At 41.5% G+C, this 14175-nt stretch overlaps 2 protein-coding genes across 10 annotated transcripts in view; one reads left to right on the top strand and one right to left on the bottom strand.

Moving 5' to 3' along the window:
- PSME4 (proteasome activator subunit 4) overlaps positions 1-3325 on the bottom strand; it is a 108124-nt gene extending 104799 nt beyond the window's left edge. For all 3 annotated transcript variants that reach the window (XM_078056560.1, XM_078056561.1, XM_078056562.1), the window contains exon 1: positions 3071-3325. In XM_078056560.1, coding sequence (XP_077912686.1) covers positions 3071-3312 — 242 coding nt within the window. In that variant the 5' untranslated portion in view covers positions 3313-3325. The remainder of the gene's footprint in view (positions 1-3070) is intronic.
- Positions 3326-3566: 241 nt separating this feature from the next.
- Positions 3567-14175, top strand: part of LOC144379232 (uncharacterized) — a 97940-nt gene continuing 87331 nt past the window's right edge. For 3 of the 7 annotated variants that reach the window (XM_078056558.1, XM_078056557.1, XM_078056556.1), the window contains exon 1: positions 3568-3895. The gene's annotated coding sequence lies outside the window, so the exon portion shown is untranslated. Of the gene's footprint in view, positions 3896-14175 lie in introns of all 7 variants that reach the window. The other 4 variants (XR_013441825.1, XM_078056559.1, XM_078056555.1 and 1 more) reach the window with 2 other exon arrangements.

Genomic DNA, 14175 nt, shown 5'->3' with positions numbered 1-14175 from the left:
ATGACAGTAAGTACTTAAGTGAGGTAAAAAGTGAAAAAAGGGAGCGGGAGCCTGAGTACCCCCAAACCAGAACTCTACCCCACACAGACCTGTGATGCCCAGATTAGGGGTGTCTGGGATCCAGTCCCAGTGCCTCTGAACAGCATTTACACTCTGGTCTTCTTTAGGAATGTGCTTGATCTATAGAGCTATTTCCAGTACTTTACAAGCTGCTCAAATAGTCCTTGCAGAAAGATACACACTGGCCTATTTGAGGCTCTACAGGATAAAAAATAAAATCATGAAATGCCAGACCAGGAATGTTTCTCAGGAATTATTTAGTCCAACCCCTCATTTCTTTCACAAGAATACTGAAACACAGGATTAAAGTAGCCTTCCCACAGTCACAGAGCTACTGGTAGAAGTTAGATTTTCTTTTCTTTTTTTTTTTTTAAGATTTATTTATTTGGCAGAGAGAGATACAGCGAGAGGGAACACAAGCAGGGGGAGTGGGAGAGGGAGAAGCAGGCTCTCTGCTGAGCAAGGAGCCCGATATGGGACTCCATCCCAGTACCCTGGGATCATGACCTGAGCCGAAGGCAGACTTTTAACCAACTGAGCCACCCAGGCGCCCCTGCATTTTATTTTCATTACTACTTTCCATTCTTCTACAAGGTACTAAATATGATCACTACTCAGGTAACTAACAGCTGTCATCACATGTTTTGGCATCATTTAGATGTAAACTTGTGCAACACATAAGGCTCATTAAAAAACAACAAGTCCAACTATAAACAGGTCACCTTAACATGACTTAGGAGAAAAAAAATACACCCAAGATCACAACATGTCCCACCAAGTTCAAAATGTCTCATAGTGCAGTCCTGAGAATCAGTTTGCAGCATTTAACCACTGTTCCAAAATAAAATTCTGACAGCATTTCTTGCTGGTTATTTAAACATGAATGGTTTGGGGTTCATAGGCTAGTAAGCCTTATTAACTGCAATCTTGCCCTAAACACCAAGGACTGTCTCCACTGTATTTTTAGCTGTTTCTAGGTAAAAGCTACTTATACTTAGTAAGTCAAAAATAATCCAATTCCAGGTGCTAATTTGCCAAGCTTAGTAATAGGTCAGAAAACAAAGCTTAACTCTGTGTAGATTCCAGATTCAGAAATCCAAACCAGCCCTGAAACAAATAATACATTATATGTTAATAAAAAGAAAAAATAAAATAAAAAAATAAAAACCCTGAAACAAATAATACATTATATGTTAATAAAAAGAATAAATAAATAAATAAATAAAATAAAACAGAAAGAAAGAAATCCAAACCAGGTATGCATTCACACACTGGTATACTTATATATTGTGCATCTAAAAGAAGCTGTGTCCCCCAAAATGGTTATTCTCCGGTAAATCTAACAAGAGTGATTAAAATGGGGGAATTACTGGAACTGACAAAGTAACTTTATTTTTACTGTGCCTAAGTAACACAAACACATAGGAGGCTCACTTGAAAAATCATCTGATGTTAATCAGTTATAAAACATTCCTCTCTTTTGACTGAAAGTGGTTCTTCTCCCTGTTGCATTTCTTTTTTTCCAAAGTCTCCCGTGAATCCTAAATACACAAACTTCTCCATACTCTAATCAAGAGGAGAGCTGTTAACCTTGACATTTTATGGTCTCTCTTTGAAAAGGGCAAATTAAGTGTTTCAGTTTAGTTTTAATTAAAAAGGTATTACTCCCACCACTACCACCCTCAAGAGGAGATGAGAAATTTGTCAGAGGCTCCCTAATAACTGGCAGATAAGAATCATCCTGTGAGGAAATGTAGAGAAGACTATTGCATTACAAAACCCTGAGTCATCACCCAGTTCACTCAGCAGATTTGGGTAAACACTGGATTTAAGTGACTTATGTCTTGTATGTTTATCCATCCATACCCACATTCATGAACATACAATGTTACCAGATTTTGTGTACAGTTAACCAAGCAAGATACAGCACAACTTTGTTAAAAAAATTATTCTGACACAGTGAAGATGCCCATCTTGCTGGTTATTTGGACATAAATGGTTTGGGGTATATAAAAAAAATAAATAAAGTCTCTAACCTTTCCCCCCAAGACTATTTTTACTTGCTTTCCCCCTTATTTTCAGTGGCACTATAGTTTGCGGGGTGTTTGTGCAAAAAAACAGTAACAGTAATAAAAGAATAATTTAACAACTGAAACTGATTTAGGTCATCTATATTCATCTGAGAGACTCAAAAATTAACACAAGCCAGGTACTCATAATGCCCTGGACAATCTGACAGCTCTCTTCTCTATTTTCCTTAGGGTCGCACATTCCCAAAGGAAATGTCACAACTGGAGAAACACACTTTCCGGAGGTTCTAAGACTCAACATTCTCAACATTAACGTCTAGTGTACAGCCCGAGAATGAGCTAAGGGCTGATTTTAAACCAATCTTTTCAATCAAACCCACAAAGTCTGAGCAGGCCCAAAAAAGCAGAACCTACAAGTTCCCTACGGCCTCCTCCTCATTCAGAAAGTTACTAGACATGAATTGAAGGATACGAAGAGGCGGAGACCGTAGAGGAAGAGCCTGAGGAAACACAAGGAAAAGTCAATAGTTGCTCCCTCATAGGTGAATCCTCTCTGTCTCTCCTCCCTCATGAGCAAAGGTCCAAGGAGGACCCTTGGGGGACCGCTCACCTCTTTCCCTGGGAGCCCGGTGCCCTCCGGCTCCCCAGGGCCCCGCAGGTCGGAAGACAACAACCCGAACCCTTGGGGAGAAGCAGCTGGGGAGGACATCGAGGGCTGGGGAGGACGTCAAGGGCTGGTGAGAACCAAGGAGGTCCCGCAGGAAAGTAGCAGGGAGGGGACTTGAGTGCTTCCCAGGCTTCTTGTCGCGATTCTCCGGCTACTCCTCCGGGACCACCGGCTGGAGTCGGGGCAGAGCTGAGTCCAGCGGTCCGGTGCGGACAAAGAGCGGCCTCCCCCACCCCCCGCCCCGGACGCCCTCCCACTGAGCCTTTGCCCTCCCCACCCCCCGCGCCCACCCTACAGGCCCGAACACACTTACGTGGAGAGTTTCCTGGTCCAGAAGAGGCCCCCGGGCCACAGCTCTTGGAGCTGCACGGCCCGGCCCAGGTTGCTTTTGATCTGGGCCAGCTGCAAGTCGGACTCGGCGTCCAGCCGCTCGGCATAGGGCAGCAGCTTGTTGTAGACGATCTCCTTCTGAGGGACGAAGCCCCGCGGGTCCGGGCCGGGAAGCCCGCCGGGCTCCGGGGGATCCCTGCCGTCCGCCCGCTCGGCCGGCTCCATGAGCCTAGGGACACCCCCCCCACCCCCTCCCACCCTAACCCTCCCCGGCCCCCACCCCTCTCCGGGCTCCGCCTCCTCCGCGTCGTCGTCGCCCCGCGGCCGCCGGCGGCCCGTCGCCCTCGGCCCGACCGCTGGGCCCCCTCCCCTGGCCGGCGCGCTGCTGGCCCCCGCGCGATCCCGGTTCGTTGGCGGCGGCAGCGGCCGCTCCGCCCGCCCCGCACCGGCTCGGCTGATGACGCTGCAGCAGCCGGGCCCGCAGATTCCGGACGGGCCTCAAGTCACTTCCGGGGCGGGGCGGGGCGGAGCGACGGTGTTGGAGGAGGTGGCGGCGGCGGGGCGGCGGCGGGAGCCCAGCGGGCCGCGCCTCCCTCGCCGTGGGGCCGGCTCGGAGCCCCCACCCCCGGACCTCACGGCGCGAGCGCGAGGCTGCCCCACCGGAAACACGAGGCCGAATTCCAAGCTATTGTCCTCCCTCGCTTGGGGTCGCGCGCTCCCTGCGCTACCGGCGGGAGCCCGTAGTCGCCGTGCCTTCCGACAAGGCAGTGGGCCTAGTCCCTCACCCCGAGTGTGTGGAAAAACCTAGGTACTTTGTATCCATCTCACTTGTTACTTATAGATTTGTTTGCTCAGTCTCCTTTAAGCCCTCCTCTTTCTGGTATTTTTCGGGCCGCCCTCATTCCAAAAAAGTGAATGTTCATTAATTAATCGAACTACTATTTTGTGTGTCAGACGCTCCTTTTAGGCCCTTGAGAAGAGCACGTGGTTTCTGCCCTCCAGGGTTTTACCGTCAACTGGAGCTTTAGGGAATAAGCAGTTACAGGACAATACTCTTAATTGCTGGGTATGTACGGGATGCCTTGGGAACACCTAAAGAGGAGTTAGTTCAAACTGGAGGGGTGTCAAGTAGCTTTCGAGACGAGATACATAAAGTTGAGGTAAAAGGCGTTGAGTGCAGAGTTGGTTAGGAAAAGGAGGAGAAGGTATATTTTAGCTGAGGGAACAGCTTAGAGGCTGCAAGCATGCACTCCAGGAATTCAGAGAAGTTCAGAATGGCTGCAGATTGCTTGCAAGAGGAGCGCAGGATTGAAACCTAAGAAGAAATACTAGGGAGTTTTCAGAACTTTAAACCTAAAAGCAACAAAAGTCTGAAACATATTACGCATAGGAATGGCATGATAAAATTTACATTTTCGAAGAATCACTCTGACTTTATGTAGAGAATAGATTAAAACAGACTCGAATTGGAAACTGCATAGGAATGGCATGATAAAATTTACATTTTCGAAGAATCACTCTGACTTTATGTAGAGAATAGATTAAAACAGACTCGAATTGGAAACTGGAGGACCCCTTAAGAAGCTGTGACATACTGATGGCATGGATGTCAGTTGAAATGATTTGAGAACTATTGCAGTAAAAAGAATGGCCTCGGCTTCGTAGCTGATTGAATGTGAAGAGTGAAACAATGGGAAGAAACAGGATGATTTCAGATTTCTGGTTTGGGAAGATGGATAGATAATAAAGTCCTTCACGGAGATAGCAGAAACAGATTTGGAGGCTGAATTCCTAAAGGATGGAAAAGTACTTTGATGTATGGATCAGGAGGATGATCTAAACTGAGATATGTATTACCATTATAGGTAGGATTGGAGGGAATGAGATACAGACTATTGTTAAAAGATAACTGAGACTTATTAAAAATTTTAAGAGTTTATTGAGTAAAAATCTATCAAATTGGACAGGGCCAAACCAGAAGTGGTTAGGAGCCCTGACAGGAAGGAGCCAGGGGAAAGACGTAGGTAGAGAAGGTGTGGAGACAAAGAAAGATTATTTGATTGGGCATAGCTTAAAACCCAACCGGCTATTTGTGACTGGTTATCCTTAGTGTTTAGATTTCATAACCTTGAGGCATTTACACAGATTTTGGGCAAAGACATTAGAGCCACTTCAGTCTAATGGCCTTTATGTAATTAGTTTAACAGTATAAAAAGAATAGGGCCCTTGACCAAACTCTCAGGAGTACCATATTTAAGGATGGATAGAGAGAGAGGAGAGAGACCACAAATACTCATGAGAAGCGGTTAGAGAAGTAGGAGTTCTAGGAAGGTGGGCATTCCTAAAGACGAGTGTTTCAGTTGGAGGAAATAATCAATGTACCAAAAGTGGTTGACCAGTCAAATGAAATGAGACCTGAGGAGAATTTATTGGAGTTACTGATACAACAGATAACAACAGTTTCAGGGGTGCTGCAGTAGAAACCAGATTACAATGACAATGGGAAAATAGGAAGTAAATAACTAGAGGCGGTAAAAGCGGACAACCTTTTTTAAGTTTGGGTGGGATGGGCGCCTGGGTGGCTCCATTGCTTAAGCGACTGCCTTCAGCTCAGGTCAAGATCCTGGAGTCCCAGGATAGAGTCCTGCATCAGGCTCCCTGCTCAACGGGGAGTCTGCTTCTCCCTCTGACCCGTCCCCCTCTCGTGCTCTCTCTCTCTCATTCTGTCTCTCTCAAATAAATAATAAATAAAATCTTAAAAAAAAAAAAAAGGAAAGAAAACCAATCTTAAAAAATAAAAATAAAAAAATAAAAGTTTGGGTGGGAAGAAAAAGAGAGGTAAGGAGGTAGCTGGAATAAAAAGGAATTTTTCAAGATGGGATATGTTTTAAATATTAATGAGAAGGAGCCAATGGAGAAAGGTTGAAGATATGTGGGTGAGGATGACAGAGAGTGGGAGAGAATGTGGAGTCATTGGCCTCTAGCAATAAACCAGACTGTGCTTTCATTGTCAGAGGAGAAAGGCAGGGGAGGATAGGTGCAAAGGCGGAAAGGTTTGCAGATTTGGTGACTGGAGGTTGGAGGAGTTCTTTCTGATTCTTTCTTCTTTCTCTTTCTTTCTTTCTTTCTTTCTTTCTTTCTTTCTTTCTTTCTTTCTTTCTTTCTTTCTTTCTTTCTCTGTGAAATAAGAGAATAAGAATGATGGGAGGAAGTGGGGCGAAGGAGATTTGAGATTGGAGAAGGTTTAGAGTAGTCTCAAAATTCAGAAAACTCATTAGAGAAACAGTAAAATTACTTGTCAGTTAAGTCTGGAAGCATAAATTTTACTGTCATCTGTGTGAACAATTTAGTGATTTTCCCCAGTAATGTTTAGCAGCCCAGGATTATATGCCATGCAGTCTGGTATGATACAATGACAAAGGAATAAGAATGTATGTTGGTGGTAGTGATGGTAATGGTGTTAGCTACCACTGTTGAGCACTTCTCTCAGCCAGTGCTTTACCTACAATATCTCATTGAATTCTCTTTTCCAAGTAGAGATCATTGGCTTGAGAATATTTAAAAGAGAGTGGTTAATGTCAAAATTGGTTTAAGTCTAACTGAAGAGAGAAGAGGACTGATAGAGAGGTCAAGGGACTCAGATCCTAATGAAGTATAAGAGCAATGTGAAAGGATTAGCCTGAGCAAGGGATCTGGAAGAACAGGAATATTTGGATTTAAGATTTCAAAGAGGCTGTTCCGATGATGTCAGTTTCCCTGGGAATGGATGTCAGAACTGGAAAGGTCAAAAGAATTATTGGAACAAAAAAGATGACGTCTCTTTCTGTTATTCTATATGAGGCTTAATGGAAAACACTAGTGAAACCTCTTCAGGTGAGGAAGTTGGGAGACCTTAAGTTTCTCTGGGGGACCTTTTCTACTCATCATTGGAGATAGTAACCCAAAGCCTGGGGTTAATTTTCTCAGACTACCTCCCAAGCATTTTTTTTTTTTTTTTTTTTAATCTTTTAGAGCTCAGGATACTCCACCAAAAGATAACAACCCATCATGCTTTCAGTCAGACCCTGAGGGAGACATTGGCTTCTTATCAGACCCCTCCAGGAGGCTGACTAAAATCCTTTCCTGGGAAGTGCAATAGCCCTTCATGGAAAATATTCTGAAGACGGAGGTTTCTCCTCAGGCTAGAGGAACTGCCTGGGATAATTACCAATCAAATATTTATGCCTTTGGTTCACTACCTGATAACCCCAAAAAAATGACAGGTTGTTAGTTTCCTGCCTTTAGAAGTATTTGAATTGTATTAGAACGATTCATTCTAATATAATCAAATGTCCAAACTCCTGCTGTGTTGCAGTTACTAAAGGCACAAGAATATTGGACCTGAGAAATGAGAGGTTTTTACCCTAGTTCCTATATGATTTTTTCTTAGTAGGCTCTATGCCCAACATGGGGCTCGAACGCACAACCCCGAGATCAAGAGTCACATGATCTACCGACCAAGTCAGCCAGGCACCCTATAGTTCCTATATGATTTTTTTTTTAAGATTTTATTTATTTATTTGAGAGAGAGAATGCGCTCTCAAGCAGGGGAGGGGCAGAGGGACAGGGAAAGAATCTCAAGCAGATTCTCAGTCTCACGACCCTGAGATCCTAACCTGAGCCAAAACCAAGAGTCAGATGCTCAACCAACTGAGCCACCCAGGTGCCCCTCCTATATGATTTTTAAGTTTTGGAGTTTTTGTCCAAAAGCCCTTCTCATGCAGCGTGGCATCCACTTCACTTCATCAGAGTATATTTGGAATTCATTTTTTTACTAAAGAGGAAATCACAGCTAAAAAATGAGTTTTTCTATGATTACTGCTTTACCGTCTTTCTCTTTGTTAGGCATTTTGCCATTTTACTATGATGTAACTAGATGTAGATTTCTTTTTATTTATCTTGCAGGGGTTTGTGTTTCTTAAATGAAAAGATTCATATCATTCATCAATCATGCAAAATTTTTGGCTGTTATCTGTTCACAATTTTTCTGTTCCTCTTCTCTCTTTGTAGAATTCCTATTAGATATATGTTATACCTTCTCATTCTAATCTCTATATTTGTTACTTTCATTTTGCAAGTCTTTGCTTCTTTACCTCATTCTGGATAACTTTATCAGACCTATTCCTAATTCATAGAATTCTTTGTTATTCTGCATCTGATCTGTTTAACTTGTCCATTGAGCTTCTAATTCTAATGATTATTTTTTTAATTTTAGAAGTTCTACTTCATTCCTTTCCAAATCTGCTATTCTATTTTCATTTACTTTTGTTCTTTATGGTTCCAATGACTTCTTTAACGATTTTAGACATGTTTATTTATTTTAGACAATTATATTTATTTTTATTTTATTTTATTTACTTGAGATAGAGAGAGAGCATGAGCAGGGGGAGGGACAGAGGGAGAAGCAGACTTCCAGCCGAGCAGGGAACCCGGTGTGGGGCTCAATCCCAGGACCCCAGGAGCATGACCTGAGCCAAAGGCAGACGCCTAACTGACTGAGCCACCCAGGCACCCCTAGACAATAATATTTAGACAATCCTTTCTGTTATTTTAGATTTTTAGGGGTGCTATGTGTTTGTTGATTTTTGTTCATGGTGGATCATTTGCTTGTATTTTACAATTTTTTATATTATGAGACTATCTTCATACGGCTTTTTGTCTCTGTGTAAACCCCACATGACCCAGAGCATTTTGTTTGCTTGCACCAGATCCACAGAAATAGCACAGGCCCAGTACTAATCAATATTTATGTTCATTTTTCAGCTAGTGTAAATTTGAATTTCTATCCTATGTAAGTTACAGACCTGGGAATTCAGCCCTTAGAGAATTCTGGGGTTTTTTGCAATATTTTATTTCCAACTCCCTTTGGTCTGAGGCATCAGCTTCTTTCCCCGAGTAGATATTAAAACCCAAGTCACTTGCTGTTTCAAGATCCAATAACACTGCCCCAAAATTGATGCAGAATTAACTCACACACTTGTCACTCTGGCTTTCCTTTCCTCTTTGTTTCTGGATCTGGAGATTTTCCTTTTCTGTGTGTGAGCTCATCAATTGTTATCACTTGTTATGTTTAATGCAGCGTTTCTATATAAGGGTTTCTGCATTAGCTCAGGCTGCCATACTACTGGAACTGGAGATCCTTAAGGAATGAACTTCTAACTCTAGATTATTAGATATCATTTGGAGCAAAAGGGAGTAATCATGGATGATTAAGAGCTTTTTTAGAATCCTCATATCATATAGCTGGTCGTTGGTGATGCATATCCATCAAGCTATATTTATTTAAGGATTAAAAATGTATGATATTATTATTTAGAAAATGCCTATTTGATATTTAAATGCAAAGAGTTTTTCAGTACAACTGAAGCTCTTTATGTTTCTTCTTTTTGACAAGCTATGAATAATGTAGGAGGTCACAGCTTCCCTCTAATCAAATATAGTAAAGAGATGTATTTTTTAACAGTGGTTGAAGAAATTAACAATAGAAGCAGTGGAGAGATAATAACTAATGCACAAAGAGGATACATACTCTTCCCACCAACCCCCCCAGTTTTTATATATATAAATAGAACAGGCCTTGCTCATAAGCAGAGAATGGAATTGTCTGCGTGAATAATTTGAATAGCCAGCAAGACACTCACACTATATCTGATGCTTAAAATGCTACTCTTTACAATCTGTTTCTTTGTACTAAGCAGAATCTCATTTGAAATTTACGGATTCATAAGAGGGGTAATATATCAAATCCCTAATTCTCCAGGGTGAATTATATATTCATTAATTCAATAAACATTATTGAGTGCCTCCTGAGTGCCAAGTTTGAGATCATAAGATGAATGACATAGTACTTGTCCTCAAGGAGTTCACTATCTAGTGGGCTGAGGGTCAAGTAAACAGATAAATTAAAATTGTAACCAAATGTCAGCTGGATCTCCCTACCTCTTAAAATCTCTAGATGAAACGAATTGAAACTGCCTTCCATAGACTGAAAAATTCAGTGCCTCACCCAGTAGTTCTGCCAGTTTGGGGGGATGGGAGATTATGTTTTTATAGTAACTCCCAGCTCTAAACTTTTGCTTCTGGTAAACTAGTTCTGTCAAGTGATCATCTTCCCCTGAGGCTTCTGTTGTTCCTGTTTCAGTACTGCTTTAATCTGAACATGGAATATAGGCTTTTCCCTTATTTTCTACAATTTCTATACAGCAAATCATTCATAAAAGGCTGTGTGTGTGTGAGAGAGAGAGAGAGAGAATAAATGTAAGCAAGTTCAAAGAGACAAAGGGATTTATATGCTAGAAATAACAACTTAAAATTTAATATAAAAGTTTTTTCTAAAAGATCCATTTTCTATGTGATTGCTGATATTATGGAGCTCACTGTCTAGTGGGCCTTTCAGACATTAAACAACTCATTCTACAGGTATTTTAATTATAGTTTTTTTAAATGCTGTAATAGGATAAAGGGAACTCTGATTGTTAGAATAGGGGGACCTGGCCTAGACTAGGAGGCCTAGAAAGATTTCTTTGAGGAAGTAGCAGTTGATGAATGAGGAGTTGGGGGAAAGGATGGTTAAGAATGATCTGGCTAGGAAAACAGTATGAGAGGAGGATTGAGGTGGGGGAAGAACTTAGCTTGGTTGTGAAGCTCAGAAAAGACAAAAGTGTACAGGAAGAGAGGATAAGAGTGGCAGAGAAGGTAAGCAGTTAGGTCATGTAGTACCTTGTAAGTTGGGCTAAGAATTTTAGATTTTATCCTGAAAGCTATTTCAGATATATGAGTATAGTGCTTTGGGCTGCACCCAGATACTTGGAGGAAGCTGAAGGGGTGACATTAGGGTGTGGAAGTCATGAAGCCAAGTGGATAGGTATGCTACAGGCAGAGACAGAAACATGTGGAAAGTATGTGGAGTTTTCACTGAGCCTAATTAGGCCAGGAAGCAATGAGTACAGTATGGCAGGAGCACAGAAAATGTCGATAAGGCAAGAGAGGAGCCAAGAAAGTAAACTGAAACCAGATTACAAATAGTCATGGGTCTATGTATATTGATGATAATGATGGTAGTGGTGTTAGCTCATCCCCACCCATACAGAGTGGGCTGCTTTTCTGGACTCAGAATCTAAGTAGTTCAGTTTTTAAGTTGTTGCCTTGTTTTGATTTTTAGGTTCATCTTTTTGTTTTGAGTAATTGTAGATTGACCTGTATTTGCAGGAAATAATACAGAGATATCCCTTGTACCTTTTACCCAGTTTCCCAAAATTGGTATTGTCTTGCAGAATTGGTATCATCTGTAGTACAATATTATAATCAGGATATTTACACTGATGTAGTCAAGCAAGATATAAACACTTCCACACCACAAGGATCCCTCCTGTTGCCCTTTATACTGACATTCACTTCCCTGACCCCTTCCATGTCTCTAATCCCTGGAAATTACTAATCTGTTCTCTTTTTCTATGATTTTATGGTTTCAAGATTATTATATAAATGGAATCATACAGGATATAACCTGTTGGGATTGCCTCTTTTCTCTCAGATAATTCCCTAGGGAATTATCCAAGTTGTTGTGCGTGCCATAGTTGGTTTCTTTTATAACTGAATAGCATTCCATAGTACTGATGTACTATAGTTTGGCTTTTGCCATTCCCAGTAAAGTTGCTGTGAGTATTCATCTACAAATTTTTGTGTGAACATAAGTTCTAATTTCTCTGGGATAAAAATCTAAGAGTGCAATTGCTGGGTCATGCTGGCTTGCATTGCTTAGTTTTATAAATAAAATAATGCCAAACTGTTTATGTGGTGATACCTCATTGTGGATTTAATTGACATTTCCCTAATGGAGAGGGATGTTGACCTTATTTTCAAGTGCTTATTTGTTACCTGCATGTCCTCTTGGGTGAAAAATGTCTGCTCTTTTTTTTTGCCTGCTTTTTAATTGGATTGCTAGGTTTTTTTACTGTTGAGTTCAGCATGTTCTTTATATATTCCAGGTACTAATCCTTGGTTGGATATATGATTTGCAAATATTTTCTCCTTGTTTGCAGCTTATCCTTTCATCCACTTAATAGGATCTTTTGCAGAGTAAGTTTTTAATTTTGATGAGGTCCAATTTGTCAGTTTTTCCTTTTGTGGATCAAACTTTTGGTGTCAGATCTAAGAACTTTGCCTAGTCCTAGATTCAAAGATTTTTTTTTTTTTAGGTTTCATGTTTTACATTTAAGTCCATGATCCATTTTGAGTTAATTTTTGTATGAGTGTGACATTTAGGTCAAGATTCAAATATTTTTTTTAAAGATTTTATTTATTTATTTTACAGAGAGAGAGAGAGAGCACGCACACAAACGGGGGAGGGGCAGGGAGAGGGAGAGGGAGAAGAAGGCTCCCCGCTGAGCAGGGAGCCCCACTCAGGGCTCAATCCCAGGACCCTGAGATCATGACCTGAGCCAAAGTCAGACACTTAACCACCTGAGCCACCCAGACACCCCCAAGATTCATATTTTTGCCTATGAATGTCCAGTTAATTCAGTTTTAAATAACAACACTTGAAGACTACCAAGAATCTAGTCGAGGTAGCATTGTTTCAAACAGATTCATTTTATTTCAGTCTTTACTCAAACATGCAGTGGAAAGGCACCATCCACTCTTATGATCCACTGTGAGCCAATACTTGAATGAAAATGAAAATACTCTCAAGAACAAAGAGTAAGTTTTATGGTCAGTTCTTAAGTCCATAATTAGTAATACAATGAATACATTTGACTGACTCTGCTAGAACATGGTCCTGCTAAAAATACACCTAATTTACTTTATTCAGAACACTTTCAATAGTGGGCATCTATAAATTGTTTTTGACTGCTCAGCATCTGAACCCACTTGCTAGATTTGGGAAATCCTCCCATCTAGGTCTTGGTGAGAAGTAGGCTCCTACCTCTAACTTCAGAAGCCTAAGGAGTGAGATTCACCCTCTACCCACTCCCCTGACAGCTTTGTGATCCAGATTTTGCCACCATGTACTTTAAATCTTGACCAAGTGATGCCAAAATGAAGGGATGATGGATGACATTGGATCTTTGATGGATAAGCAGTCTGGCATCCATGGCTGTGTTGTCAGAAGCAGCAGCTGCCTACAGTCACCACTATATCAAAGGGAAGAGATGCTGGATGTTGTTGGTGGCAGCAGCATCTGAACCAGATTGTTTCTGTTACCCTCACTCCCTTGGTTCCAGCCCGTTAGCTAAGAATCTTTCTTAGCCTTTTTTATCAATTCTGTGAGTTACCTAATACTTGCCAATAAATTTATCTTCAACTTAAGTTAGCCAGTGTTGGTTACTGATAGTAAAGATGACTGACATCAAGAACCCTTACTGATACTGTTAGCAAATTAGTCTAAAGCTGTGGTTTAGAGAGCTCCCACCCTCAGAGTTTCTGATTTCGTAGATCTGGAGTGGGGCCTGTGAATTTGCTTTTCTAACAAGTTCCCAGCTGACGCTGCTGCTGCTGCTGGTCAAGTGACCATACTTGATCTTCATCAAGTTGGTGTGATTTTATAGTTTTCTCTCAAAAAACTGCTGATTCGTGTTCCATTGTTTGACTATACCACAATTTGCTTATCCATTCATCTGTGGATGGACATTTTGGTTATTTACAGTTTTGGGCTATTACAAATAAAACTGCCATGAATATTAATGTATAGGTCTTTTTGTGGACATTATTTTCCTTTTCTCATGGGCAAATATGTGGGAGAAGACAGCCTGGATCATATGGTAGGTGTATGTATAACTTTTAAGAAACTGCAAGTTATTTTCCAATATGCTGCCATTTTACATTTTTACCAGCAGTGTACAAGACTTCTTGTCTTTTTTTAAAATTTTTATTTATTTATTTGAGAGAGCAAGCACAAGTGGGGGGGGTGGCAGAGGGAGAAGGAGAAGCAGGCTCCCCACTGAGCAGAGAGCCTGATGTGGGGCTCAATTCCAGGACCCCGGGATCACGATCTGAGCCGAAGGCAGATGCTTAACCGATTGAGCCACCCAGGTGCCCCAGTGTACAAGA

Source organism: Halichoerus grypus, chromosome 10, assembly GCF_964656455.1.
Source record: "Halichoerus grypus chromosome 10, mHalGry1.hap1.1, whole genome shotgun sequence".
NCBI lineage: Eukaryota > Metazoa > Chordata > Mammalia > Carnivora > Phocidae > Halichoerus > Halichoerus grypus.
This window is presented reverse-complemented; position numbering and strand designations above follow the sequence as displayed.